This window comes from Oratosquilla oratoria, chromosome 11 (genome assembly GCF_046742065.1).
Source record: "Oratosquilla oratoria isolate Oo_2021 chromosome 11, ASM4674206v1, whole genome shotgun sequence".
Classification (NCBI taxonomy): Eukaryota; Metazoa; Arthropoda; class Malacostraca; order Stomatopoda; family Squillidae; genus Oratosquilla; species Oratosquilla oratoria.
In genome coordinates, this window is record NC_134787.1 from 6,675,082 (window position 1) to 6,702,631 (window position 27,550).

The 27,550-nt window shown below is 41.4% G+C and overlaps 1 protein-coding gene across 1 annotated transcript in view; it reads right to left on the reverse strand.

Annotated features, from left to right (window-relative positions):
- Positions 1 to 351: 351 nt before the first annotated feature.
- LOC143029587 (nonsense-mediated mRNA decay factor SMG9) overlaps positions 352 to 27,550 on the reverse strand; it is a 31,356-nt gene continuing 4,157 nt past the window's right edge. The window contains exons 2-9 of the mRNA XM_076192283.1: positions 23,072 to 23,472; positions 15,528 to 15,610; positions 13,869 to 14,067; positions 6,803 to 6,982; positions 5,884 to 6,142; positions 4,225 to 4,378; positions 2,238 to 2,337; positions 352 to 1,010 (exon numbers count right to left, since the gene is read on the reverse strand). Of these exons, the coding sequence (XP_076048398.1) occupies positions 932 to 1,010; positions 2,238 to 2,337; positions 4,225 to 4,378; positions 5,884 to 6,142; positions 6,803 to 6,982; positions 13,869 to 14,067; positions 15,528 to 15,610; positions 23,072 to 23,472 (1,455 nt within the window). The 3' untranslated portion in view covers positions 352 to 931. The remainder of the gene's footprint in view (positions 1,011 to 2,237; positions 2,338 to 4,224; positions 4,379 to 5,883; positions 6,143 to 6,802; positions 6,983 to 13,868; positions 14,068 to 15,527; positions 15,611 to 23,071; positions 23,473 to 27,550) is intronic.

Below are 27,550 nucleotides of genomic sequence, written 5' to 3' on the forward strand. Positions count from 1 at the left end.
GGGAAAGAAGGAGGGAGGGAAAAGAAGAGGGAGACAGGGACGGAGGGAAAGAAGAGGGAGACAGGGACGGAGGGAAAGAAGAGGGAGACAGGGACGGAGGGAAAGAAGAGGGAGACAGGGACGGAGGGAAAGAAGAGGGAGACAGGGACAGAGGGAAAGAAGGAGGGAGGGAAAGAGGGAGGAAGAGGAAGATGAAGAGAGGAAGAGGATGATAGGAAAGGGAAGACAGGAAGAAGAGAGGTAGAAGGAAAGGAGAGGGAAATGAAGAGAGGAAGAGGGGTGAGAAAGAAAGAGAAAGAGATAGAGTGGGGTGGGGAGAATGATGATGTAAGGGTGCATACACGAGCATGTGTGTTACTGTTATGGTGTCAATTTTAGTGCAGTCTTTATATGTATGTCTACATCTGGTGTGAGTTATGCCATAATGACAAGGTTCCATCCGACTTGGAGTAGTAGTGACGATGACGTCCTGAAAACCCAGCAGGGCTGGAATTCAAGTTACGAGATACAGCGGCTCAGCTGTGCAGCAGAACCTCTCAATGATGATGATGACGACCGACACATGTCCAAGATGTGCAGGAACGCCAGCTGCACTCGTGTTGAAACTTTTATGTGACACTTGGTGTGCCACAGCCCACAGGTGCACCTATGGAGCTGCACCCCCTCACTCTTCTTGCCTCACTCCTCTGCCTGCTCATGGTGGTGAAAGCGTGGCAAGGCCCCGACTGCTCAAAGTCTCGCATGCCGAGGGATGCAGAAGCTTCCAAGACACAGGCAAGGAATCATCTCCTGCTGTGAGGGGAAGGGAGGGGACCAGGGGGGCGTAGGAGTGGCGCAAGGCCTTCTCGTTAGCAGCAGCAGCAGCAGCACAAGAGCAAGGCAAAGCCAGGCTGTGCTGAAGAACCAGAACCAGACTTTTTCACTTGCTCCTTCACGGTAAGAGCCGACTGTATTCCAAGAACAGGCTGGACTTGCGCACAGTTTCCCATGTTCGACATGCATGCTGGTACCTGGAAGCAGATAATCAATCTAAGATAAGAAATACAATTAAGCATCACCTCCTATGCATAACTGGTAGCAATACTGGGACAAGATATAAATTGAACAACTCAATTTGTGACAGCCCCATATCGGCAACATATTTAACCAATTTAGTACAATGGTGTGCCAATAACTATCTCAATTCAAATGTAAAAAAGCTAAGGAAATGTTATTTGATTTTAGGAGGCCAAGTTTTGTACCAGTATCTGTAATTATTAAGACAGAAGCAGTAGAACAAGAGTCTGAATATAAGTACTTGGGTATAGTCATGGATGGGCTTAATGGTAAAATTAACAAAAAGTTTACAAACTAACCTCCCGTTCCTCTCTTAACTTCCTTCCAATACATCATTTTATTATTTACAAATTTTTCTGTCATACTTCTCCCCCATTTTACATCTAACCCAGGTGCCTTACTTGCTCTCATAATTTTAAAACCTACTTGCACCTCATCTTTCCTTATTTCTCCATTTTCCTCACCCATCACTCATTTTCTTAGTGCCTCCCATTGTTACCACCAATCTCTCCCTATCCTCCTCTGCAGTTAACAACTCCCTAAAATACTCTGCCCATCTTCCCTTTACCACCTCCTCTTCTATTATCATCTCCCCATCTGCATCTTTTACTTTTTCTTCTCTATTTGATTTGCCTCCCCTTCCTCGCTCAACTTCTTCCAATTTTTTTTATTACTTTCAAAAACGTCTGTCATAATCCTCCCCAATTTACATCCATCTTCCTTTTAGCCTCCTTTATCTTATATTCTGTTTTTCTTCTTTTTACCTCTCATATGTTTCTCTTGTCCTACTTTGCAACCAGTCCACGAATGTTTGCCTCTTCTCTTCAACAACCTTCTTCACTTCATCATCCCACCTCTCACTACCCTTCCTTCTATTCCCTCCCATCCTACTTGTTCCACACACTATCTTTGCACACCTTGTTACTCCCTCCTTGAAACACCCCTTTCCTCCTCTACTCCTACCTCAACTCTATCATTCACCACCTCTCACAATACTCTCAGCTACTCTTTTTCTGGATACCACTACATAGTCCATTAAAGCTATATCAATCACCCATCCATTCACCACCCTCTCCCATGTGTACTTATGCTTAACTTTTTTCCTAAACACTGTTAGCTATCATCGACTCGCTACTGTTTTAGTTGTCTAAATGGGTTTGGGTGATCAGGATCACACTTACCAGGTCTTCTCTGAGAGTGCACCATGGGTCATTGGATTTCTACGCAGACTTACAACCTGTCGTCTCATTTCCTCAACTGATTCCAAGAACTTAACAGGACCTAAAATAAGAAAAATAATGAATAAATACCAGTTGAACATGTCTGTGGACAATTTCAGTTTACAAATATTTCAAAATATTATCCTTTCAGTTTACAAATATTTCAAAATATTATCCCCATCTCCACCAAACTGAGAATCAGAGTTAAATGTATTCATCTGGCATTAGCTAGATTTAAAAAACAAAAACAAAACAATATCCCTCTCTGCAGATGAAGCCAAGATTACTATCTTAACCAAAAAATTTATTGGTTTTGTTTTGATGATGATGATGATGATGATAATGATGATAATACATACACACATATACATTTAATCGGCAACCACCCTCTCCACCCCCTCATGCAGAAAAAGGGAGAACTTGAGTGACTGAGTGATTGGAAACCCACCACTCAGTGGCTGGCAATATTCTCTAGGCTCTCCAATTGATCTCTGGAAAGTAACATTGAGCTATTGCCTGTGTTGCCTTAGTGAAGGATTATTTTTTGAGAGAGGCTGGAGGAAGTGCATAGTTTTAAGTATTTAGGGTTACATGTAGCAAGAAATGGAGGAATGGGGGTGGTGGTAAACTGTAGAGACTGAAAAGTGTCATGAGTAATAGGTATTGTGGAATGGACGTGCACAGATTACATCAAGAGTGATTGTGCTTATGACACTGCACATTGTATAGGGCAGACTTGGAAATTAAGAGACACATAGGAAGTTTTAAATGTGTTTGCAATAAAGTGTCTGAGAAGTATGGTAGGAATTACAATGTTGGATTGAGTAAGAAATGAGGTAGCAAGAAGAAGGGTGGGGGTGTAGAGAGAACTGGCCGATAGGGCTGATAAAAGATTATTGTGATGGTTTGGGCATATGGAAAGAATGAGTGAAGAAAGTAGCAAAAGAAGTGTAGAAAGAAGAGGTGGATAGAATAAACTTGTGGGGATGACCAAGGATGAGATTGGGTGAAAGATGCTTTGAGCAAGAGAGGAATGTCTGTCGAACAAGGAAAGGAGAAGGCAAGGGATAGGGGTGAGTGGAGGAAGGTTGTGTATGGATTATATTTTGGTACATCCCAAAGGGATTTCTCCCCTTCTTATCTATTTTCTGCATGAGGGGACAGGAAGGGGAAAGGGGGTTGCCAGGTTAGTGAGGAGGCCTTGCTGTGGATATGTTGTGACTTGCTACACTGTTTCTGACCTAAGCAGTGGGGAGGAGACAAATATGACTCTTCATTCATGAGTAGCTAAGATCAGAGGGAAAAGGTGGTAGATGCAGGCATGCGAGTGGGGTCGGGGGGGGGGGAAAGAGAGGGAAAGAGAGGGAGGGAGAGAGAGAGAGAGAGAGAGAGAGAGAGAGAGAGAGAGAGAGAGAGAGAGAGAGAGAGAGAGAGAGAGAGAGAGAGGGGGGGGGAAGGAAAGTTGCAAGCGAGTGAAGCATCCGAGTGGGGGTGGGGGGTGGGATGGAGTATCCCCTTCCTATGGCTGGGGGGGACCAGTCATTTTCACGAATGAATTCAATTCTCATACACTGAATATCAATCCAGAATGGCACAAAATTATTGGTTGTTAGCTCCAATTATGTGAACAGGTGAAATTTTGGAGGAAACACAACTCAAGTCCTTAAATATCTTGGGCCTAGTCTGGAGACGATGCATTTTAATAATTATACAATATTTCAAGTACATATATATTTCAAGTATTTCAAATGCATTATAATAATTGTACAATATTTCAAGTACACCATTACAGACCCCTTAATGCTGAAGATGAGGGTGGTGATGGGTTTTGAAGATGTATTCAGGGAGAAAGTTCTCTCTGAAATCCACTTTACCACACCACCACTAACAGATACCCATCAATGGTCCCGAAATGAAAACAAAAACATAATTGTATAGTAAAACCTACCATTATGGTTGCATCTGCTGTCAGGCAGCAAGAAAAGATTAGCAAGGCTTCCACATGTTGTTTGGTTCAAAGGGGAATACATGATGGCATTGCAAAGTCCAATCCTGCTTTCACCTTCCAGACAGGAGTTAGCAAGACTCTCACGATAGATTGCCTACCGATGATGAATGAAAGAAAAAATAAATCATTAAATTAGATAGTAATAATAATGAATACATACATATACCAATAGCTTTTCCCCCCCATAAAATCTACTCCCACCCATTCCATCTCCACATACTCCACTCCCATTCACCTCCCTCCCTCCCTCTTATCTTGGCTCCTCCTAGATGACAAAACATATTCAAACTCCTTCTCTTTTCCTCTCTTATGTTTCTGCCCCATACAGTGCTGTTGGCACAATCACTCCTTTATACAGTCTCCTCTTAGCATCCATTCCCAAATGTCTATTTCTCATTACATTTTTTAATCCACCAAGGCATTTACTCGCTTCTCTCAATCTACATTCTACCTCCACCTCTACTCTTCCTTTTCCTGCCACATTCGCAACTAAGTATCTAAAACTATCCACTTCCTCCGGTCGCTCTCCCTTAATGCACACTTCCAGTCTGCTTTCACTTTCACCCATTGTATATCTCATCACCTTACTTTTACCCACATTTATCTTCAATTTTCTTCTTTCACACACTCTCCCAAACTCTGTCACCAACTTCCTCAATCCCTCCTCTGATCCTGCTACAAGCACAGTGTCGTCCACAAACAACAGCTGGCCCACCTCCCCCTTTTCTCCATTTTCTTTGACCATCTCCAATCCCTGACCCACCACCCTTGCATTTACCTCTCACACTACCCCATCCATGTATAAGTTGAACAGCCAGGGTGACATAACACATCCCTGACGAAGTCCTACCTTTACCTCGAACCACTCACTCTCTCCATTTCTAATCCTGACACATGCTATACTACTCTCGTAAAAACTCCTGACAGCTCCTAAAAGCTTTCCTCCTATCCTGTATATCTGCAAAACCTCCCACAGTGCCTTCTGTCTACCCTGTCACAAGCATTTTCCAAATTCATAAAAGCCCAAAAAACATCCTCACCTTTTCCTATAGTTTTCTCACATATCTGTCTTACACAAACATCTGATCTACACAACCTCTACCTGTCCTAAATCCACACTGTTCCTCATCAATTACTCCATCTGTTCCTCTCCTTATCCTCTCTATCAAGATCCTCCCACAAGCCTTCCCAACTACACTTAACGAGCTAATCCCTCTAAAACTACTACACTCACACTTGTCCCTTTTTCCTTTGTAGAGTGGAACTATACAGGCACTCCTTCAGTCCTCTGGCACTCTATCCTCTCTCCAACAAACATTAAATAACCTCACCAGCCAGTCCACCATCACCGTACCTCCTTTTTTTTTAGACATTCTGCATGGCATCCATCCAGACCAGGTGAGATACCCCAAGATAAATCCTTTACCCTGATAGGGCAAGGTAATTAGAATGAACAAATACTATCACACTAAAACTTTGTACACTGTGCTCTTTCTTAACAATAACATGACAGACATTGAGGTAAATCTTAACATCTGTAGAACTACCACAGCCTTTTAATCAAGTCTACTAGATTGATGAAGTAATAAAGGAACTCACCTGAAGTTTTCTCATGAAAGTTGGTGTGAAACTTTCTGTTCCAACCCTGTTGTGAACCACAACCATGTGTGGGAAAAACTGGTGAGCTTCCTCTCCTGTCACTCCCACTGGGATAGGTTTGAGCATCTCACAGGTCTGCAAAAGGCGGACCATGTTGGGATCCAATGAGTAGTCTTGTACCAGGATGACGACATGGGCTATGCTCATCATCAGGGTCACCAGTTGTAATGACTCAATCTCCATCAGATTTTCTGTTGAGCTGTATTAAAAAAAATATATATATATTAATAAAATTGCATACAGATGCTTGTAATTGAAATACTTCTCGAAAACAAGAAAATGCTAATCTATATGAACAAGAGAAAAGTTTAAACTTTGCAGCCCCACAGTAGCCAAAAATAGCTCAGCCATCTCTTAGACCACTCTAGAAAGGTACTGTCTGTGTTGTCTTAACATGGGTCTTTTGACATCACCAGCCAGTAGGAATATTTATCTGAGGACTGTACCAAATGCCTTACATTTATTACCAATTTAACTGTTCTTTCTGGTGGGTCTGGGAGGCGTTTTCCTACCAGTACCCTAAGTTTTGGGTCTTTTAATGTGCGTGGATGTGGTACAGATGAGAGTAAACGAGAAGAGATAGGCAGTATTTTTGTGAGAAGAAAAATTGATGTCTTGGCTTTGAGTGAAACTAAGCTGAAAGGTAGGGGCGAGTGAGAGTTTGGGGATGTAGGTGGGAGGATCTCAGGAATGAAGTGAGGATGAGGGAGAGAAGGGGTGGCTATACTAGTAAGTGAAGAGATAGGTAAGCTCTCACATATCTGTCTTACCAGAAAAATCTGGTCCATGCAGCACCTACCAGTCCTAAACCCACACAAATAATACACACACACACACACACACATATATACATACAAACCTGTACTCGGATGTAAATTTTTTCTCATGCGTAATCAACTTGTCCATTATAGAGGGTGACAGAAGAGGCTGACAGTCTAGAAGGATCAGGCGATCTTGTGTTACGTAGATATCAACACCATTGGTTGCATGGATGCCACTTACAACCTGATCTAAGGACTCTGGTCGGAATGTACAATACCTGAAATCAAAATAAAATAAAACTATTAGTTTACTGATCCAGACCTTTCTTGAGGGAGACCTACAGCTCCCAGGTAATTGGCAATAGCCACCATTTTAGCCCCATAAGACACTCAAGGAACAACCACAATGTTGCTGTCTGAGTATGGTTACAATGGAGCCATGGTGTTCTGTGTCTTCTGGGTGATGGTAGAATCTGGGGCAGTTTGTTCCATGGCCAGGCTTTATTCAACGTTGGTATTGCCTTAGTGATCAATGATGACCTGAAAAGTCATGCTAGCACAGTTCTACCTTCTCATGGGAGTTTTTTTGTGGGGGCTGATGTCTAAGAGGTTTTGATAGTGTGGGTGTTAGTTGGTTAGTCTTTGAGGGTTTATTTTGTGATCTGGACATCAATGTGCTTTTGCATGAATGTGCTTTGTGGTGCAGGGGGGCCACCATATGCCTGGAAGACATCCTACTGGTCCAGATTAAAGCAGAAGTTGGACAGAAATTCAATGCAGTACCACTGATCTCCATTCAACCTGGGGACAGTACCAAACCACAAAGTGGCACAAAATACCCACCTCCATAAGATGCAGCCCCAAAGGGCCAGTACCTGATATTATGATCAGGCCCAGAAACTATTTACTGAACCACTTCTCTCCTGTTATTTCCCTTTCCTTTATTCCTGCTTTTTCACTAAGGAGTTAAGTACCCTGGCATCTCCCCTCACACCATACACATACCCAACATGTACAAAAATCATTAAATTTTTCACATGCATCCATCAAACACAAACCATGCCACTCTTGGTTCCACTTCACAACAGTCAATCTGTTGCCCCTGGTCTCTCTTGTAGAAGACCTGCAGCCTCCATAAAACTGACAACAGCCTCCAGTTGGGATCATAAATCACTTAGAGAAAAGATATTGTGTTATTGTCAGGATATTGTTAGTGTGGGGCACTATAGTATGAGGTGTTCTGTATGTTCTGCCTAATGGTTGCATCTGGGGTATAGGTGGGAGGTTGTTGTAAACATTTGAGTAATGTGTAGCTGTATCATTTTTTTGTTGCATTCTGTTGGTGGTACTTGAGAGCTGTAATGTGATAAGTGTGTTATGTAGGAAGTTTTTGCATAGAATTGTGTTCCCATCATTTTCATGTGGTGTTTTGTGGGGAGAATTTTGTTTGTTGTACGAGAGAAGCAAGTAAATGCCTTGGGGGATTAAAAAGTGTCACGAGAAAAGGTATCTGGGGTTGGATGCAAGGAGATGATATGAAGGGGTGATTGTGCCAACAATATTGTATGGGGTGGAAGAGGGGGTGGGGATGGGGGGAGGAGGAGGGAGCAGTTAAGTGTGAGCGATATTGTGATGCAGCCCCAATGGATTTCTCCCCGTCTTTAATTTCCATACAAAGGGATGGAGGGAGGGGGTCACCAATTAAGTGAAGTGGCCTTGTTGTGGATATACTGTGTCTTGCTGCATTGCTTCTGATTCAGAGCAGTGGGTGGGAGACAGTGATGACCCTTCATCATGAGGTGCAAAGATGAAAGGGAGGGAAGGGTGTTGGATGGGAGTGGAATGGGTGGGAATGGGTATATGCCTTCTGACGTGGCTACCTCCCTTGTACAGGGGAAAAAGCCTTTGGTATACAGTGAGACTTCTCATTAACGGACGTTAATTAGCTGTGTTTGTGGTGTTTTTGCTGTGTTTTCAGTGTTTTGGAGTGGTTTTTGGGTGGCATAGTGATTGCATGCACTAAACAACAGCACCAAAAACACCGAAAACACAGCTAATTAATTTCCGTTAATGAGAGGTCTCACTGTATAGATTGGTGTAGGTGTCCAATTAGGAAGGTTTTGGTGCATCCTGTTATAATTCTCAGTGCTTCTCTAATGTTTGTACGTTGTTTACATTCATTTTGCAGACTGTTGGGAACCATGCTGTGGAGGCACAGTCAAGTATTTTTTTTTTTATGAATTGCTTGAACATGGTTATTAGTTTCTTTCTGTTCTTTTTGGCTACCCCCCTTGTAAGGGGGAAAAAGCCTTGGTATATGTAGGTATGCATGTTCTGTTGTCTGAATTAAATGCTTGCAATGGTTTAAATAGACTTGTTTCCTTGTTGATTTTTATTGTCAGATCCTTGATATGTGGGTAGAAAGTCATAACAGTTCTAGGGTTCATAAGAATGGAGGAGAATACAAGAGATCGTAAGGCCTATACTGGGCAGTTCCATGTCCCTTGCCACCTATCCTCCTATCAATAAAGTTATCTTCTCTTAAAACAACCAATTGCTTCAGCACTCACTATATGGTTACTAAGTCTATCTCATTCGCTAACCACTCTGTTGCTACACCAATTATTGCCTATTTCCTTTTTAAATCTAAATTTGTCTAACTTAAATCCATTATCATAAGTCCTGCCCTGCTGATGACCTTGCCTACATTGCCCTTGTTAAAGCCCTATGCTAGGAGCAATAATAGATCAGGTTGGCAGAACTCATAAAGGGTAATCATACAACCAACAGAAGGAAATCTGTTGGGTGTGAAGGCTGCATTAGGTCTTTTATACTAGGTTTTCAGGCAAGGATAATAGGCCAGTAGTACAATAAAGCTTGTATGCACTAGTGCTATCATCATGAGGGCTGAGTAAAAGTTAAAGCTAGGATTAAGAGGAGAAAGCTAGGATCCAAAAGGTGACAACTAGGATCCAAGAGGGAAAAAAATAGCACCTAAAAGAAAATGAATTGGATTGAGATGAACTTGAACAAATGCAAATATGAGGAGTATCTTCCCCTAAGGAGGAAGCATATAAGCAGTTTATGGAATGTACCTAAATTAAGTTTTCAACTTTGCATAAATACAAGCTAAAATCAAGTGTTAAATTTATAAGTCCAGTTGATTCAAACTCCAGTTTCATTAAATTTATGATTTCATACCTTTTAATGAAAGATATGCCTCCTCTGTTGACATACACAAATCTCTAAGAGGCATGTCGTGGAGGAGGAGGAGGAGGAGGAGGAGGAGGAGGAGGAGGAGGAGGAGGAGGAGGAGGAGGAGGAGGAGGAGGAGGAGGAGGAGGAGGAGGAGGAGGAGGAGGAGGAGGAGGAGGAGGAGGAGGAGGAGGAGGAGGAGGAGGAGGAGGAGGAGGAGGAGGAGGAGGAGGACAAAAAAAATCAGGAATTTTAATGGTAATACATTAATTACTGGAACTTTATAACAATGTTTGAAATGTAGGGAAATAATAATGTCAATGTCACAGCAAAGCTGGCACAGCAATTTCTAGATGTAATAAGAATGTTCAGAAGTATAAAGCAGAACTTTAGAAATACTACACACTAGGTTTAGAAAGACTAGAAATTAAAGATGCTTGGATAGGAAAAGTCACTGAAGGAGATGATTTGAGAGCTGTAACAAATGTTTACCTATACAGTATTCATAGATGATGTACATAACTTAGTAGAAACAATGGGGAAGTATATTGTGAAAAGGCAGTTGAAGTTTTGAGATGGCTACCCTACCATATGCAAAGCTGTTGGATATTTGAAGCTACAAGCTACACAGATGCAACGCATCAGCATCCTGGTCTTGGCATCTTAATAAATTCTCAAGGCCTTTGTCAAAGGAAGTAAATAACCTAGCACTCCAAGCACTAGATAACAAAGATAACAAGAAAGTAATGAGGCAATCAAATGATAGAGGAAAGGCTCAGGGTGCTAGCTTCAATACTTGAATGTCAATAACCCCCCCCCCCAAAAAAAAAAAAAAAAAGCCTGAGGATTACAGATGCCAACAAATATGGAAGTCCCAGAGAGAAAATTCTCCCACATCAGACCAGAACCACACTAACATGCCTGCACTCCATCATTAAGATAGTACCAACACAGAATAAGCCTGGCCACAGATTGAAACAACCCCAGATACAATCACCACAGATGACAAAGAACACCTCATACTACTACACCCCACACTAACAATCCCCAGACAATAACATAATGTCTTTTCTCTATGTGAATCATGGTCCTGACTGGAGGCTGTTGCTGGTTTCTAGAGGCTGGAGGTCTTACAGACACTAGGGGCAACAGATTAATTAATCTCACCTTCATAATCCTTGCATCATCAAATAGGTTTGCATCACTGTCTATCACGTCATTAATAGAAAAGGAACATTACAGGAGCCAAAATTGAGCCCTGTGGTACACCACTGGTTACTTTTCTCCATTCTGACTTTTCATCACTATCGTACTGTTCTCATCCCTTTGTACTTTAAGAAATCTTTTATTCATTCTAGTTTCTGCTAAGGGCTTCTAGGTTTTCTTATTTCCACATCAATATCTTGTATGGAACTTTGTCAAGGGTTTTCTCAAAGTCCAGATATACACAGTCCACCCATCCCTCCTGTCTTGGAGCACATCAGTCATCCGAGTAAAAACTTGGAGGGTTTGTAATACAGGACTTTCTCTGAAGGAAAGGTGTGTATGTCTGTACATTTATGTTCTGCCTCTTGTGCATGTGCGATGTAACGAGATGGGTGAATAGGGTTGAAGGTTCTAGCATTGAGCTGTGTACCTATCACTTTCATATGTCTTATCTATATATCAAAGACATCTTCTCCTTTATATGGGATGCTGCCAACCAAGGCATGCACCCACCCTGACCCATCCCAATTTCCATTTGTTTCCTTTTTATCTTCACTCCTCATGGATGAAGGTTCATGGATGAAGGTTCATCCCTGCCTGCCACCCACTACCCAGGTAAGAATAAATGCAGCAAGATGCAGCACAACCACAGCAGGTGCCCCACTGCTTCATTCATGTACTGACCTTCCATTCTCTTCCCCTTATACAAAAAGAGAGAAGACAGGGAGAAACCCCTTTGGGCTGCGTCAATTCATCATCCATTCACAACCATTCTCTATTCACACTTACCTCTTACCTTCTCCCTCCCACACTCAACAGACAATTCTGTTTTACTCAAGGACCCTTCATCCCATCCTTCCATCTCATTCTTTGCCTTCCCTTTCAAGTTCATTCCATTCACCTCTGCCTTCTACAATATTCTCACTTATTCTTTCCATGGGCTCAAATCATTCCAAATATCCTTTCATCACCTCCATCTGCCAGTTCTCTTTCTAACTACACTCTCCTCCTCACCTCACTTCTCATTCTCCATCCATCCTTGCAATCCTGAACATACTCCTCCAACATTTCATCTAATACACATTTAAGTTTCTCCTTTCTACCTTCTTTAAATTCCAAGTATCTGACTCATACAGTGTTATAGGGACAATCGCCCCTTCATATAATCTTCTTTTTGCATCCATCCCCATATACTCATTTCTCAAAACATTTCATTCCTCCAGATTATTTACTTGCTTCCCTCATTCTACAGTCAACTTCCAGCCCCTTTCCTCCATTCCCCATTACATATCAGCCTAAACTTAAAAATATCCACCTCCTCTAACCTCTGTCTCTGTCTGTCTGTCTTTCTCTCTCCCCTTTAAAAATTGCCTCGCACTTACTGCCACCCTCATCCTTTACACATCTACCTTGCTTTTATAACATTTCCTTTCAATTTCCTCCCATCATATACCTTCCCTAATGCTGCTACTAACTGCCCTTTGATCCAGCCACTAGTTCAGTGCCATCAGCAAACAACTGGCTCACCTCCTTCCTTCCAGTCAATAACAATTTCCATTCCCATGCCCATCACAACTGCATTTACCTCCTTTACCACCCCATCTATGTACACACTGAACATTCATGGTGACAATACAACCCTGACAACCTTTACAACATCTTCACTTCAAATCAACCACTCTCATCATTCACAATCCCAACACAAGTTCTACTAATCATGTAAAGGCTTTTGACTGCCCTTAGCAGCTTTCTACATATCCCATATATCTGTAATACCTCCCACAGTGCCTTCCTGTACCCTGGCATAAGCTTTTTCTAAACATATAAAGGCCAAAAAACTAAACCTTACCTTTTGCCAAAAACTTCTCACAAATCTGCCTTACCACAAAAATTTGATCTACACATGCCAAATGAAGCCGGACAGTATGTGAACAGTATCCAATAAACCTTCAATATATCAAATTAATAGGAGGAGAGGCTTGATATCATAGCCAAAAGTAAGTACTGTATGTACATATGAATTTAAATTTTCCATGTGCCTGCCATTCATTCTAATCCTTGCACCATATAAACCAACATTTTTCGTTATATTAGACAAATGGTCAGTAGATCTCACTAGGGTTGATTTAGCTAAAATTCAGTGTAATGTGGTTCGATATAGTGAGGGTGTACCTGTAGTGTGAATTGGCCCCAAGATGGCATTGCCAACGTTCAGCCACTTGGTGGCAATGTTGACAAGTAACACACATAGCACCATAATGTAGCATGAATACTTTTTATATTTTTGTTATTCAGTACTACATATAAGTACATACTTACACTACACTTCCATTTAGTACTACTCTTATTACTTACACTTAGAACTATATATAATGTATTGCATCTACTTCCACTTTTTCAGGGGTTTTAGTGCACAATTACCTGTCATTCAGTACTACATATAAGTATATACTTAAACTACACTTCCATTTAGTAGTACCCTTATTACTTACACTTCACTTACACATAGAACTATATATACTGTATTGCATCTACTTTCACTTTTTTAGGGGTTTTAGTGCACAATTTCCTGTCATGGAGAAAAAAATCCACAAATATGCCCACAAAATACAAGTAAGACTACTACTTACACCATCTTGTAATCTGAGCAAGTACAGTACAACTATGCAAACAATGGTGTATAAATGTATATTATCAATAAGTTAAAAAACTATTTACATATCACATATAAAGATGCTATAGTTGAACTTTGGCACACCTTACCTTGACTTGCCCACACCAGCTTGGGGGTCAACCAGCAAGGACAACAGTGTGGATTTTCCAACACCTTGAGTTCCTATGGCAGCAATCACAAAGAAATTGCTTTGATCCATCAAGTATGGGGCCAAGTCATCCCCAACACTTAAGCTTTCATCAAGCAATTTCAAAGGAGCTTTCATAACTTTATCAGGAACTAATGTTGCTGAAAAGAAAATAATGCATAGATTAATTTTCACTGGATAGTGTGTGTATTTACCTAGTATCTTATGGGAAGGGGAGCTATGCTTGTATCTTGCCATATCTAATTTGCTCTTAAAAGCTTGTATTGCTTTTGCACACACTATTGTTTTGTCTAGTAAGTTTCATACATCCACCATTCTGGGGGGGAAAGCCGTTTTCTTTTTCAGGTCTCTGCTCAACTGTCCTTTTTGAGTTTCTTTCCATGTCCTCTTGCGTTTCTCTTATCCCAATTCATAAAGTCATCTCTATCAAGGACCTCTCATAATTCTGTAGATGGTCAAGAGGTCACCTCCGAGTCTCAATTTTCCTTATATTCTTTTTAGTACTGTTGCTGCATACTCCAATTTAGGACTTCTCGTGACCAGTATTTACTTTACCATTTCTTCATTCAAGTAACTAAAAGCCACTTTTATTGATCTTAGCAAGTTATCGGTTTTGCCAATAATTTTGTTTCTATGTTTGTCAGGGGACATATCTCATGTGTTGATCACTCCCAGGTCTTTTTCAGATCCCACTTTCATTAATTCTTTTCCACCAATTTTATATTGTCCTGATATTGCCCCCACCCTCAAATTCCAGTTACATTTCTTAATGTTGAGGTCCACTTCCCACTTCTGACTCCACTCCCAGACCCTGTTATCTCTCTGCAGTGAGTCAGTCTTTTCAGTACTCACTTTCTTAACAATTATGCATTATCTGCAAAGAAGCTCATGTAACATTCCACACCTCCATCCATGTCATTCACATAGATAGCAAACATTATTGGAGCCAATACAGAGCCCTGTGGAACTCCACTAATTACCTCTTCCCAAGGAGAACGTTCATCTCTGAGCACTATTTTTTTTTTTATGCAAAAAGCCCTCCATCCATTTCAGAAGTTTACCTTGTATCCTTCTATGGTTTCCAGCATATTTACCTAGTTACATTATACAGGAAGGGGAGCTATGCTCACAGTGACCCATTTTTGTATCTCTCAGCATCTAGTTTGTTCTTAAATTTTTGAATGGTTTTTGCACACACAATCGTTTCGTCCAATTTGTTCCAGACATCCACCATTCTGTATGGAAAACTATTAATACATACAAGAAACATTATACATGCTAGCACTGAACCTTGTGGAATTCTGCTGGTCACTGCTCTCCATCCAGACATCTTATCCTTTACTAATGTCCTCATGTACTTACCTTTAAAAAAATATATATATATATTCATCTTTCATCCCCCCTCCCCCAACCTTGCGCCGGTCTGGAGAGCTTTTACTCTAACATAAATGATGTGTGGCTCTGGTCCACAGAGGAGCCCTAAACACATTCCTAAAAGTTACCGAATGCATGTGACTATGCTGTTAATATCCTATATATAAATAAACACATTAAAATACAGTGGACAATGGACCACAGTGGTTTTGAAACCAGAGCTTACCTTCCAATGTTGATGGTTTGGAGGCAATCTGAATCTGTTGCCCTCCACTGCTTCCACTCCCAACACTTGCAGAAGAATCTTTCCTGGAAATCATATTCAACAAAATTTATAAACAAAATTGTTATGTCATCAATCTATATAAAATAACCACTATATTTGATGGCATACACAAGCGAGAATAACTTATGAACATAACTTGGAGCTTTTAGTGTACATTTTCTTTCAAAAGCCAAACATTTTCACATGAAACTATTAAGATACATGTGGCACATATGATAAATGGTGAACATTCATACAAGCTCAGAAACAATTACTATTACTTTTATATTTGGGTGTAAAATGAAGGCATTTGTCATGGAACATCCATCTATAATTTTTGGGAGAAGTCTGTCAAAAAATAGTAGTGGTAGTAATAACAGTAGTAGTAATAGTAACAGTAGTAGTAGTAGTAGTAGTAACAACTGTAATAGTAATAGTAGTAGCAGTAGTAATAATAGTAATAATAATAGCCATAACAATAGCAAAATAATAATAGTACACAACCCTCAATTTAGTGGACCTCAATTTGCGGACTTTAGATTTAGCGGACAAAAAAAAGTGTGTCCGGTAGTACCGGTGAAATTCCGGATGAAGTCCATAAAACGAAAATTTGTACTGCACTGTAGCTTTTTATTACATATCTAATACATATGTGCACACCGAAACCTAACAGACAATTTTCTAGGTAACGGACTAATGTCCAATAGGTGTCCGGTAGTAACGTGTGCGCACACTGAAACCTAACTGCGTGGTTCAATTTCTTCTTTATATGTAATGTACATCATTATACACATGTACTGAAGCTTTTTATTACATATCTAATACCTATGTGCACGCCGAAACCTAACGGACAATTTTCTACGTAATGGACTTATGTCCGGTATCCAGTACAGACGCTCCTCAACTTACGTTTTAGTTACATTCCGAACGGCCGAACGTAAGTTGAAAATGAACGTAAGTTGTTACTGTACTATACATCCGTAAATTCTATTACCGTATCTTATAAAACACCCCTAAATCATTAATTATACACATAACATTGTAAAATAATAACATTAATTTCAAATAAATTAAATTCAAGCAACATAAATTGAAATGGTGGAGGAGGAGGGGGTGGAGGAGGAGGAGGAGGCAAGGCACGTTCAGTCTGTCGTTTGTGCCATGTAAACAATGGACGCAGCGTCAAGCGTAACTATCGTTTGAACTACGGAGAGCGCGCTAAACTAAAAAATTCACTCGAAAAAAAAAATAATAATTTTTTTTTTACAGTCAGTTCAAACGTAAAATCGAAAAAACGTAAAACGAATGAACATAAGTAGAGGAGCGTCTGTATTGGTAATGGACAGACCAGATTTTCAAATAATGGACTTTTGCAAATAACAAACAAGGGTCTGCACGCATTTGTCCGTTAAATCGAGGGTTAAGCGTTATAATATTAATAGTAATAACAACAAAAACAGTAATAACAATAACAAAAACAGTAATAATAATAGTAATAATCATTATAACCATAATGAATAATAATAATAATAAAAATAATAAGCAACAATCATAATAATAATAATGATGATTGATGATAATAATAATGTTTTGTATAAATATACTAGAAGGCCATTTAAAACCCCTTACAACACCAAGGTATCCATCATTCACCTATTTGTTGTCCCTTGTATCTTAGGAACTTGTGAATGAAAGATCTTGATCTTTTATTCATTGTCCACATCAAAAGCAGTGCAGCACAAGATCAATACTAACACCAAAAGACCTCTTTCTCCTTACAAGGGAGGTGGCCAGCCAAAGGATGCATCCACCTCTCACTCATTTGACATACACTTATTTTGTTTTAACTTCTTGAGGATGAAGGGGTCATCCCTGCTCCCCAACCATTGTTTGGACCAGAGAACACGCAGCAAGACACAGCATGTCCACAGCAGGGCTCAAGTCAAAGCAGGTTTACCTCCACTGCTTCATTACATGGTGACCCTCCCCATTCATCCACTCTTGAATAACCAGAGAAAACATAGAGAAATCCCTATCTCTTGCCTCCTCTCTTCCCAGCCCAACAGATGTTTCCCTTTTACCAAGGCCTTCTTCACTTCATCCATCCATCTCATTTTTGGTCTTTCCCTTAAGTTCACTCCATCCACCTCTATCCACTCTTGCTAGTCTTTCTTCATTTTCCATATGCCTAAACCATCCCTGTATTCTTTATTCAACCCTGCCTACCAGCTCTCCCACCCCATACACTCACCTCACCTCCTTTCTGTTTCCCTCAAGTTCCAAGTCTCTGCCCCGTTCAGTTTCATAGGTACAATTATCCCTTCATATAGTTTTCTCCTTCCCCAAATACCTTTTTAATAGCACTGTTTCTCATTAAAGTTTACCTAACCCCTCACACACCTCATCATTTTAGTTTTACCCACATTTACACTCCCTATCACATACCTTCACAAAGTCTGTCACTAACTGCCTTAGATCTTCTGACCCGGCTATAAGGTCAGTGTCATCTGCTAACAATAACTGGCTCACCTCTCACTTCTCTTCACACTCACTAACCATCTCCACTCCCCTGTCCATCACAATCACATCTACCTCCCATACAACACCATCCATGTACACATTGAAAAGCCATGGTGACATAACAACCCTGACACAGCACCTTCACCTCAAACTGCCAACTCTCATAATTCTCAACACTAATAAAAGCTCTACTCATGAAAAAGCTTCCAACTGCCCTTAACAGCTTTTCTCTGCTTTAGGAGGTATCCAAATGAACCACACAATCTTAAAAAATATATAATAAACATGAAAAAAACTAATTACTAATATAAATAATAAATAAATAATCTATCTATATACCAAGGGCTTTCTCCCCCTTATATGGGAGGCAGCTAAGTCAAAATTCCCATCCACCATCCTTTCCTCCCTACTTTCTTAGCCCCTCGTGGATGAAGTGTCATCCATGTCTCCTGACCAGAGAGACCATAGCAAGGCTGCTTCTACATCCTCTCATGCAGAAAATAGAGAAGGCAGGGAGAAATCCCTTTGGGCTGCATCAAAATATCATTAACGCATACTCACTCATTACTACCCCTACCATCCCCTCCCCGCTCCCATTCTTGCATCATAGTATCATCTATACACAGCCATTCTCCACTCACCCCTTAGTCCTGCCTTCTACCTTCCTGGCTCAACAGACATTCCACTCTTTCTCAAAACAATTTTCATCCCATCCATCCATCTCATCCTCAGTCATCCCTCTCAAATTCACTCCATCCACCTCTGCCTTTCACATCTTTAACTAATATTTCTTTACTCATTCTTCCCATATGTCCAAATCATCCCAATATTCTTTTCATCGGCCCTATCTGCCATCTCTTTTTCCAACCCCTCGCTCTTCCTCACCTTGTTTCTCGCTCTTTCCAACCTTGTAACTCCTACCATACTTTTCAGACATTTCATCTCAACACATTTAAATTTATCCTCTCTGCAGCTCTTAAATTCCAAGTCTTCATCCCATACATTGTTGGCACAATCATCCCTTCATATAATCTCTTTGCATCCACTCCCAGATGCCTATTTCTCATCACACTTTCTAATCCCCAAAGGCACTTGCTTGCTTTTCTCAATCTACAATTTACTTCCACCTCCACTCCTTCCTTTCCTGCCACATGCAACCCCAAATACCTAAAACTATCCACTTCTTCCAGCCTCTCTCATTTAAAACTTACTTCCAACTTTCTGACACCCTTTCTCCTTGTACATCTCATCACCTTACTTTTACCTACATGGCAAATGACCACTTAAATCCTCACCTCCTTGTTTCTTACTCTATCCAGCCTAATAACCTCTACCATACTTCTCAGGCATTTCATCTCAAACACATTTAAACTCTTCCTCTCTTATGTTCCATGTTTCTGCCTCATACAGTGCAGTGACACACTCATTCCTTCATACAATCTCCTCTTAGTATTCATTCCCAAATGTTTATTTCTCATTACACTTTTTAATCCAAGGTATTTACTTGCTTCTCTCAATCTACATTCTACCTCCATTCCTCCCTTTCCTGCCACATTCGCACCCAAGTATCAAAAGCTATCCACTTCCTTCAGTCTCTCTCCCTTAATACTTCCAATTTGCTGCCATCCTCTCCCCTTGTACATCTCATCACCTTACTTTTACCCACATTCATCTTCAACTTTCTTCTTTGGCACACCTTCCCAAAATCTGTCACTAACCTCCTTGATCACTCCTCGGATCCTGCTACAAGCGCTGTGTCGTCAGCAAATAACAACTTGCTCCCTTTTTTCTTCATTTTCTTTAAACATCTCTATTCCCTGACCCATTACCCTTGTGTTTACCTTGCAGCACCATCCATGTATAAATTGAACAGCCGAGGCAACATAACACATCCCTGCCGAAGTCCCACCTTTACCTCAAACCACTTGCTCTTCATTTCTAATTCTAACAGACTCTGCAACTCTCATAAAAACTCTTTGACTGCTCTTAATAGCTTTCCTCCTATCCCATATATCTGCAATACCTCCTACAGTGCCTTCCTGTCTACTCTGTCATAAGCCTTTTCCATATCAATAAAGGCCCCCAAAACATCCTTACTTTTTCCTAAAGGTTTCTCACATATCTGTCTTACACAAAAATCTGATCCACACATTCCCTACCTGTCCTAAACCCACACAGTTCTTCTCCAATTACTTTGTTCCTTTCCTAATCTTTTCAATCAAAACTGTTCCATAAGCCTTCCCAACTACACTCAACAAACTGATCCCTATGAAACTACTACACTCACACTTGTCCCCTTTTCGCTTGTAAAGCAGAACTATATAGGCACTCCTCCAGTCCTCTGGCACTCTACCCTCTTATTGACAAACATAAAACAACCCCACCAGCCAGGTCACCATCAGTGTACTTACCTTTTTTAAATATTTCACATGACACCCATCTAACCCAGGTGCTTTACCTGCTCTCATCATTTTAACAACAGCTTTCACCTCATCTTTCCTTAATTCTCCTCCATTTTTCTCATTCATCACTGTTATTTTCTTAACACTTCCCACTGCAACTAACTTTCTCTCCCTATCCTCCTTCACATTTAGCAACTCCCTTAAATACTCTGCCCATCTTCCTCTTACTACTGTCTCTTCCTTTATCATCTCTTCATCTACACATTTTACCTTTTCTTCTCTCCTTCATTATAATAATACTTGATTATAATGATAATAAATAAAACACACTCACACTCTACTTGATCATAATAATACATACATATACCAAAGGCTTTTTCCCCCTTACAAGGGAAGTAGCCAAAAAGAAAAAGGCATAAAAACCATTCCCACCCATTCCATTCCTAAATACACTCTACTCCCCTCCACCCTCCCTCTTCTCTTGGCACCTCCTGGATGATGGGTCATCCCTGCATCCTGTCCACTGTCCTGGGTCAGAGGCAGTGTAGCAAGACACAGCACATCCACAGCAAGGCCGCTTCATTAAATTGGCGACGCCCCCTCTCCGTCCCCCATGCATAAAAGAAGACGGGGAGAAATCCCTTCAGGCTGCGTCAAATTTTGCTTACACATACTACCTCACCCCCCATCCCCCCACCCATTCCACCTCATACATCACATCATCATCCATATACAACCATTCTCCATTCACCCGTCTTCTGTCCTCTCCCGTCCTTCCTCAAGAGACATTCCCCTCTTCCCCAAAGCCCCTTTCACCCCATCCATCCATCTCATCCTAGGTCACCCCCTCATGTTCACTCCCTCCACCCCTCTTCCCCAAAGCCCTTTTCATCCCATCTATCCATCTCATCCTGGGTCTCCCCCTCATGCTCACTCCCTCCACATCTGCCTTCCATACCTCTTTCACTAGTCCCTCCTCACTCATTCACTCCATGTGTCCAAACCACCCCAACACTCATCCGCCCCATCTCCCAACTCCCTCACCACCCCCGTTCTCCTCCTCACCTCCTCATTTCTCACTCTATCCAGCCCAGCAGCCCCACCACATCCCTCGGACACCTCACCTCAAACACATCCAAACTCCTTCTCTCCTCCTCTCTCATGCTCCATGCCCCCACCCCACACAGTGCTGCCGGCACAATCACCCCTCCACACAATCTCCTCCCAGCCTCCACTCCCAAATGCCTACCCCCTCATTGCAAGGTCATGTAGTCTTTTTGTCAGAGCCAAAGAGGACAAATGAGGTGATTCAGATATAGACATGTTTATGGCACTGTTAATGCAAGCTTGAATCATAGACACCTTCATCCCAAAAGAGGTGAAGATATGAAGCAAGATGTCAAAGAACATTGAAAATATCTCACTCCAGCCTGGTGGCACCTACCATGATCACAATAATAATAACTAAAATACACACACACTGTCTTTTGAATACTTGCATAAAGGTGTGTAACTATCTATAAGTATAGCATGTTAAATGAAAGATTGCATAACCCAGCTACAGGTATAGCTTAGGTAATGCCATATTAGAAATGTGAAAATGACTTAGTGTTAAGAGTCCTAACCTTAAATCCAGGAAACAGTGCATTAGTCCCAGGAATAGGGTTAACAATACATCTGGATTTATTGCCAAGATGATTACAAACAAAAGTGCAGTGGTAATCATTGAACTCTATCTTGCAACAGTTAAACTCATCCTTGACCATGCAGTAGTTTTGGTCTCCATCCTATAGAATGGATATCAATTCACTACAATTAGTATCAATGAGAATGATCAAAATGATACATGGGCTTAGAATTTTACCATATGAAGTTAGGCTTAGGCATCTTGAGTTACACTAGGAAAAGGCTATGAGTGCAGAGTGATCTAACAGAGGTATTCAAATGGGTCAAGGGCTATGATGAAGGTGATACAGGCATGGTCACTGTATTAACCACTTCGGTACGATGACGCCTCTGTAAGTGTCATGAGGTGCGAGTGGGTGCACAAGGATGCCAGCATCGGCATCTTGATTATATAATTTTTGTAGTTATACACGAGTTACCCCCGGATTCTGTGAACAGGTTTGATCATGTTTTTGGGGTTTATTATTACTCAGAGTAAAAGAACGAGTAATACAGCAGTGACTTTATATTTGATAAGGAGAATAGTGTGATGCAGCCAATGCTGCGCACGAAAATTCGATTCGTACTGAAGTGGTTAAGACAACAGGGCAGGACTCATACTAATGTATTTAAATTGGACAAATTTAGATTTATGCAGGAAATAGGCAAGACCAGATTTACCATCAGTGGTTAATGAATGGAATAGACTTAGTATCCATGTAGTAAGTACTGAAACAAATTGTTGCTTTAAGAGAAGATTAGTTAGCTTTTTGGACAGGGATGATAGGTGGTAATGGACATGGAGCTGCCTAGTGTAGGCCTTAGTGTCTGTTCCAGTCTTTCCATTCTTATACTCTTATGTTATTATGCTGACTGGTTACTGTTGTAGTACATGCAATCCAAATACTACTACTATACCTTAATGTTGAAACTGCTTGAGGAGAGGTAGACCTCTGTTCGCTGCTGCTCCTGATGCGGGACAAAATAACAGGACTTGGGATCTTGTTACCTGATCCATCTGCCTTTAAATGTCCCTCGACTCCACCACCTGAGTCCTCACCCTTCCGTCCTGGAGGTCTACCCATATCATGAGAATCTCTCCTTCCATTGAAGAGTCTGTACGACCCTAGTGTTCCTCCTGGTTTCTCCCAGTCACCATAGTGTCGTGTTCTGGGTCGTTCCCAGAAATGTGAGTCATGCGATCCTGGGCTTGATGCTGAAGGCATTGATGGTTTCCCTTCAGATCCTGATTTTCCCAAAACTTGAATCACAGGTGCTCGCATGGTATCCGGTAAAAAGCTTTCCAACTCACGTTCTGGCTGTAAAGAAGTAAAAAAATACATATATATATATATAAATAATAAATGGCAAAAATTAAAATATAAAGCAATTCAGTCATGTATAGCTGCATTAAAAATGGGTTAACTTTCATCTCAAGAGATACACAGGTAATCTAATCCAACTGTAGCAGCACTACATCCCAGTAACTGGCACAATGAATTTGGTGATTTTGACAGTGACAGGCTGCAAGCTCATCCCCACCATAGGTGTCCAGTATGGTTGCTAATGTACATATGCCTGTGATTCACCCTCCTATGCCTCCACCCACTACACACCCATCATCTTGACACTAAAGGAAGACAGCTGCAGACCATGCAATAACAGCCCAGCTGGTAGTTGCTTGACTCAGGGCATGCCTGCCTCAAAGATTAGTCAAGCAGCCCAGTCAATTTGCCTCTATGAGCCAAGAGGAGCCACCCATCCTGTCCTGAATAGAAGACCAAAGAGGTATGTTGCTAGTCCAAGGACTACACCTCAGTGCAACCACAGTAACTGGATATCACTCAGCCTCTAGGACTCCTGTCTCCAGGCCCTTCAGTGATGCTATGCATAGCAAACACTCGGGTTAATGACCCATTACAGGATTGGATGGCCATTGACTTAAAGTGTTCATCTTCCCTTTTGATTTCTTCTTTTTCCTCCATCTGTATGTCCAACATGCCCTCCTCACTGGCAGGTGATCAGTGGGGGGAAGCTGGTTTAATTGCTGATACACCAAGTGGCAGGTAGTACTGAGTTACACAGTACCAGTAGAAGGGCAGCCACCTGACCTGACACTCCTCACTACTTTATCTAGCAATGGATATTGCTTGAATTCAATGTATTCCTATTCTTTCTTTATATTTTCTATGTAATCTTGTGAGTTTGGTTTTTTGATAACTTATAAATGTTCTTTTGAACATGGGTTGTATTTTCTCCTCCAGTTCTATGATAACCTTTATTGGGAAATGACTAGATGATAGATCTTGAGTGGTTTCCCATGTTGTTTGTGTTTGTAGGGATGAACATTGTTATGTCGGGGGATGTTAGTTGTTGATTGTATTGGGGAGGTTGTTTAGTGGGGTTATTGCTTGAGTTAATCAAATCTGCTATGTGTGTGTTAAGGATGATGTGCATTCATGTCACTGGCCAGTATATCTTTTGTAAACAAGTTGAGTGACATTGAGGAATGAAGCCTCATGGGATGTTGTTGTTGTTGTCGTTCCCTAGACTGTCTGTCCGAGCAGTCCCGTCTCCCCAAGGAAGGCCACAGCCGAAACTGGGTTTTCCCACAAATCCTTTATAGAGTGTATGTTGTGTTGTTTGCGTGCATGATTGTGTATAATGCAGTCTTCCATTATGTGTTGTATGGTATGGGGTGAAGTGTTACATCCTGGGCAGCTGTTCACAACACGGTCGTCCAGCCTCTTCTGGTAGCTTAGAAGTGCTGGGTGGTGACCGCATCGCAGTCTGGCCAAGTGGACTCTGTCCTTTCGTGGGAGAGAGGATTCAGCAGGGTGGATATCAGGGGGTCTGGCATGCAGCAGTGTGTTGTCTTTCAGTGTGTTAATGGAGCGGTGAGTGATATGATTATGAATATGTTTCCGGAGGCTGGTATTTGGTGGTTGTGGAGGAAGAGAAGAGAGTATCTGTGCGTAATAAAGGTCTTTGGGTGTAGTTTTAATGTTTCTTGGTGTGTGTGGGTGTTCTGCTATGTAGTGTAGCGGGTGTGATGTGTTTGTGGTGGCTGCGGCAAGTGTTTGTGTGCCTCTCATGTCGAGGTGGTCCTTGACTTTGAGGACTTTTGTTTCATGGTGTAAATGGTCTGTAGGTGTTGTATTTGTGCAGCCTGTAATTGTTTTTAGGGCTTTGTTTTGTATGATTTGAAGGGTGTTGTGGTGTGTCTCACTGAGATTAGGAGCCCATGCAGGACTCACATAATTCATCATTGAGTGTATGCATTGTTTGTATATTGTTATATTAGTTTCTTTGTTTTGTCCAAATGTTGTTCCAGTGATTGACTTAAGTGCGTTAAGTCTAGGTGTGCATTTGTTTTTTATGTTTGTGAGGTGTTGTTTGAAAGACATGGATGTATCGTATGTTACACCAAGAATTTTCGGTGTGTTTGTGTGTGGTATTAGAGTGTTGTTGATGTAGAGATGAGGTATGTATTTGTGTTCTTTTGTCCAGTTGGTGAGAAGTGTTGCTGTAGATTTGGTTGGAGCTATTTTGAGTCTGTTTGTGATGAACCATGTGTTGAGTGTGTCAAGGTAAGGCTGGATTATTTCTGCAGCTTTGTCTGTGTTACGATGTGTGCATGTGATTGTTATGTCATCTGCGTAGGAAGAGATTTGTATTTCTGAGGTGTCTGGTGTGGGTAAGTCATGCATGTATAGATTAAATAATGTGGGGGATAGAACTGAGCCCTGTGGTACTCCGTTCTTAATGTTTCTAACACAGCTTTCCTCCCATCCTGTATAACTGATCACACATCAGTTATACAGGATGGGAGGAAAGCTGTGTTAGAATTGGAAATGGAGAGTGAGTGGTTTGAGGTAAAGGTGGGACTTTGCCAGGGATGTGTTATGTTGCCTTGGCTGTTCAATCTATACTTGAATGGGGTGGTGCAAGTAAACACAAGGGTAATGGGTTGGGGATTGGAGATGGTTAAAGAAAGTGGAGAAAAGTGGGAGACAAACCAGTTCTTTTTGCAAACGACACTGCACTTGTGGCAGGATCAGAGGGATTAAGGAAGTTAGTGACAGTTTGGAAAAGTGTGTGAAAGAAGTAAGTTGAAGATAAATGTGGGTAAAAGTAAGATGATGAGATATACAAGATGAGAATGTGGCAGCAAACTGGAAGCGAGTATTAAGGGAGAGAGACTGGAGAAAGTGGACAGCTTTGGATACTTGGGTGCTAATGTGGCAGGAAAAGGAGGAGTGGAGGCTAGAATGTAGATTGAGAGAAGCAAGTAAATGCTTTTGGGGACTAAAGTGTAATTAGAAATAGACATTTGGGAATGGATGTTAAGAGGATATTGTATGAAGGGGTGATTGTGCTGACAACACTGTATGGGGCAGAAACATGGAACATAAGAGAGGAAGAGTTTAAATGTGTTTGAGATGAAATGCCTGAGAAGTATGGATAGAGTAAGAAACGAGGTGAGGAGGAGAGTGGGGGTAGAAAAGGAGTTGGGAGATAGGATTCATGAAAGAGTATAGGGATGGTTTGGACACCTGGAAAGAATGAGTGAAGAAAGATTATTAAAAGAAGTGTGGAATACTGAGGTGGAAGGAGTGAACATTAGGGGGCGACCAAGGATAAGATGGATGGATGGGGTAAAAGAGGCACTGGAAAAAGAGGGAAATGTCTGTTGAGGAAGGAAAGGAGAAGACAGATGATAGGGGTGAATGGAGAATGGTTATGTATGGATGATGCTGTGATGCATGGGAGTGGGTGGGGGATGGGGGGTTAGGGAATATGTGTGAATGATATTCTGATGCAGCATGAAGGGATTTCTTTATCTCTTTTTATGCATGGGGGGACAGAGAGGGGGGTGTTGCTGATTAAATGAAGCGGCCTTGCTGTGGATGTGCTGTATCTTGCTACACTGATTCTGACCCAGGGCAATGGGCAAGATGCAGGGATGACTCGTCATCCAGGAGCCAAGAAAAGAGGGAGGGAGTGGTGAATGGGAGTGGAGTATGTGGGGATGAAATGGGTGGAAGTGGATTTATGCCTTTGACTTTGGCTACCTTCTTTGTAAGAGGGGAAAAACTGTTGGTATATGCAAGTGTTGCACATGCCAAGCAGAACCAATAATAGTGTTTTACATCTGATGGGTGTGTATGCACAGTGTATGTGTTTAGAGCATGTGGGGCATGTGTAAGAACCTGGTTTTTCTCATCAGGTAACAGAAGTGGGAGGACAAGTGCCTGTGCATTAGCCTCCCTATGTAAACAAACGGAATATAGGAAGGAGGATAGTTGGAAGTAGTATGGGAGTGTAACGAACAACTCTAGCCTGGTCTAGAGACTAGGTGCAGGCCCCTTGGGCTTCTATCTTCTTGAGGAGGTG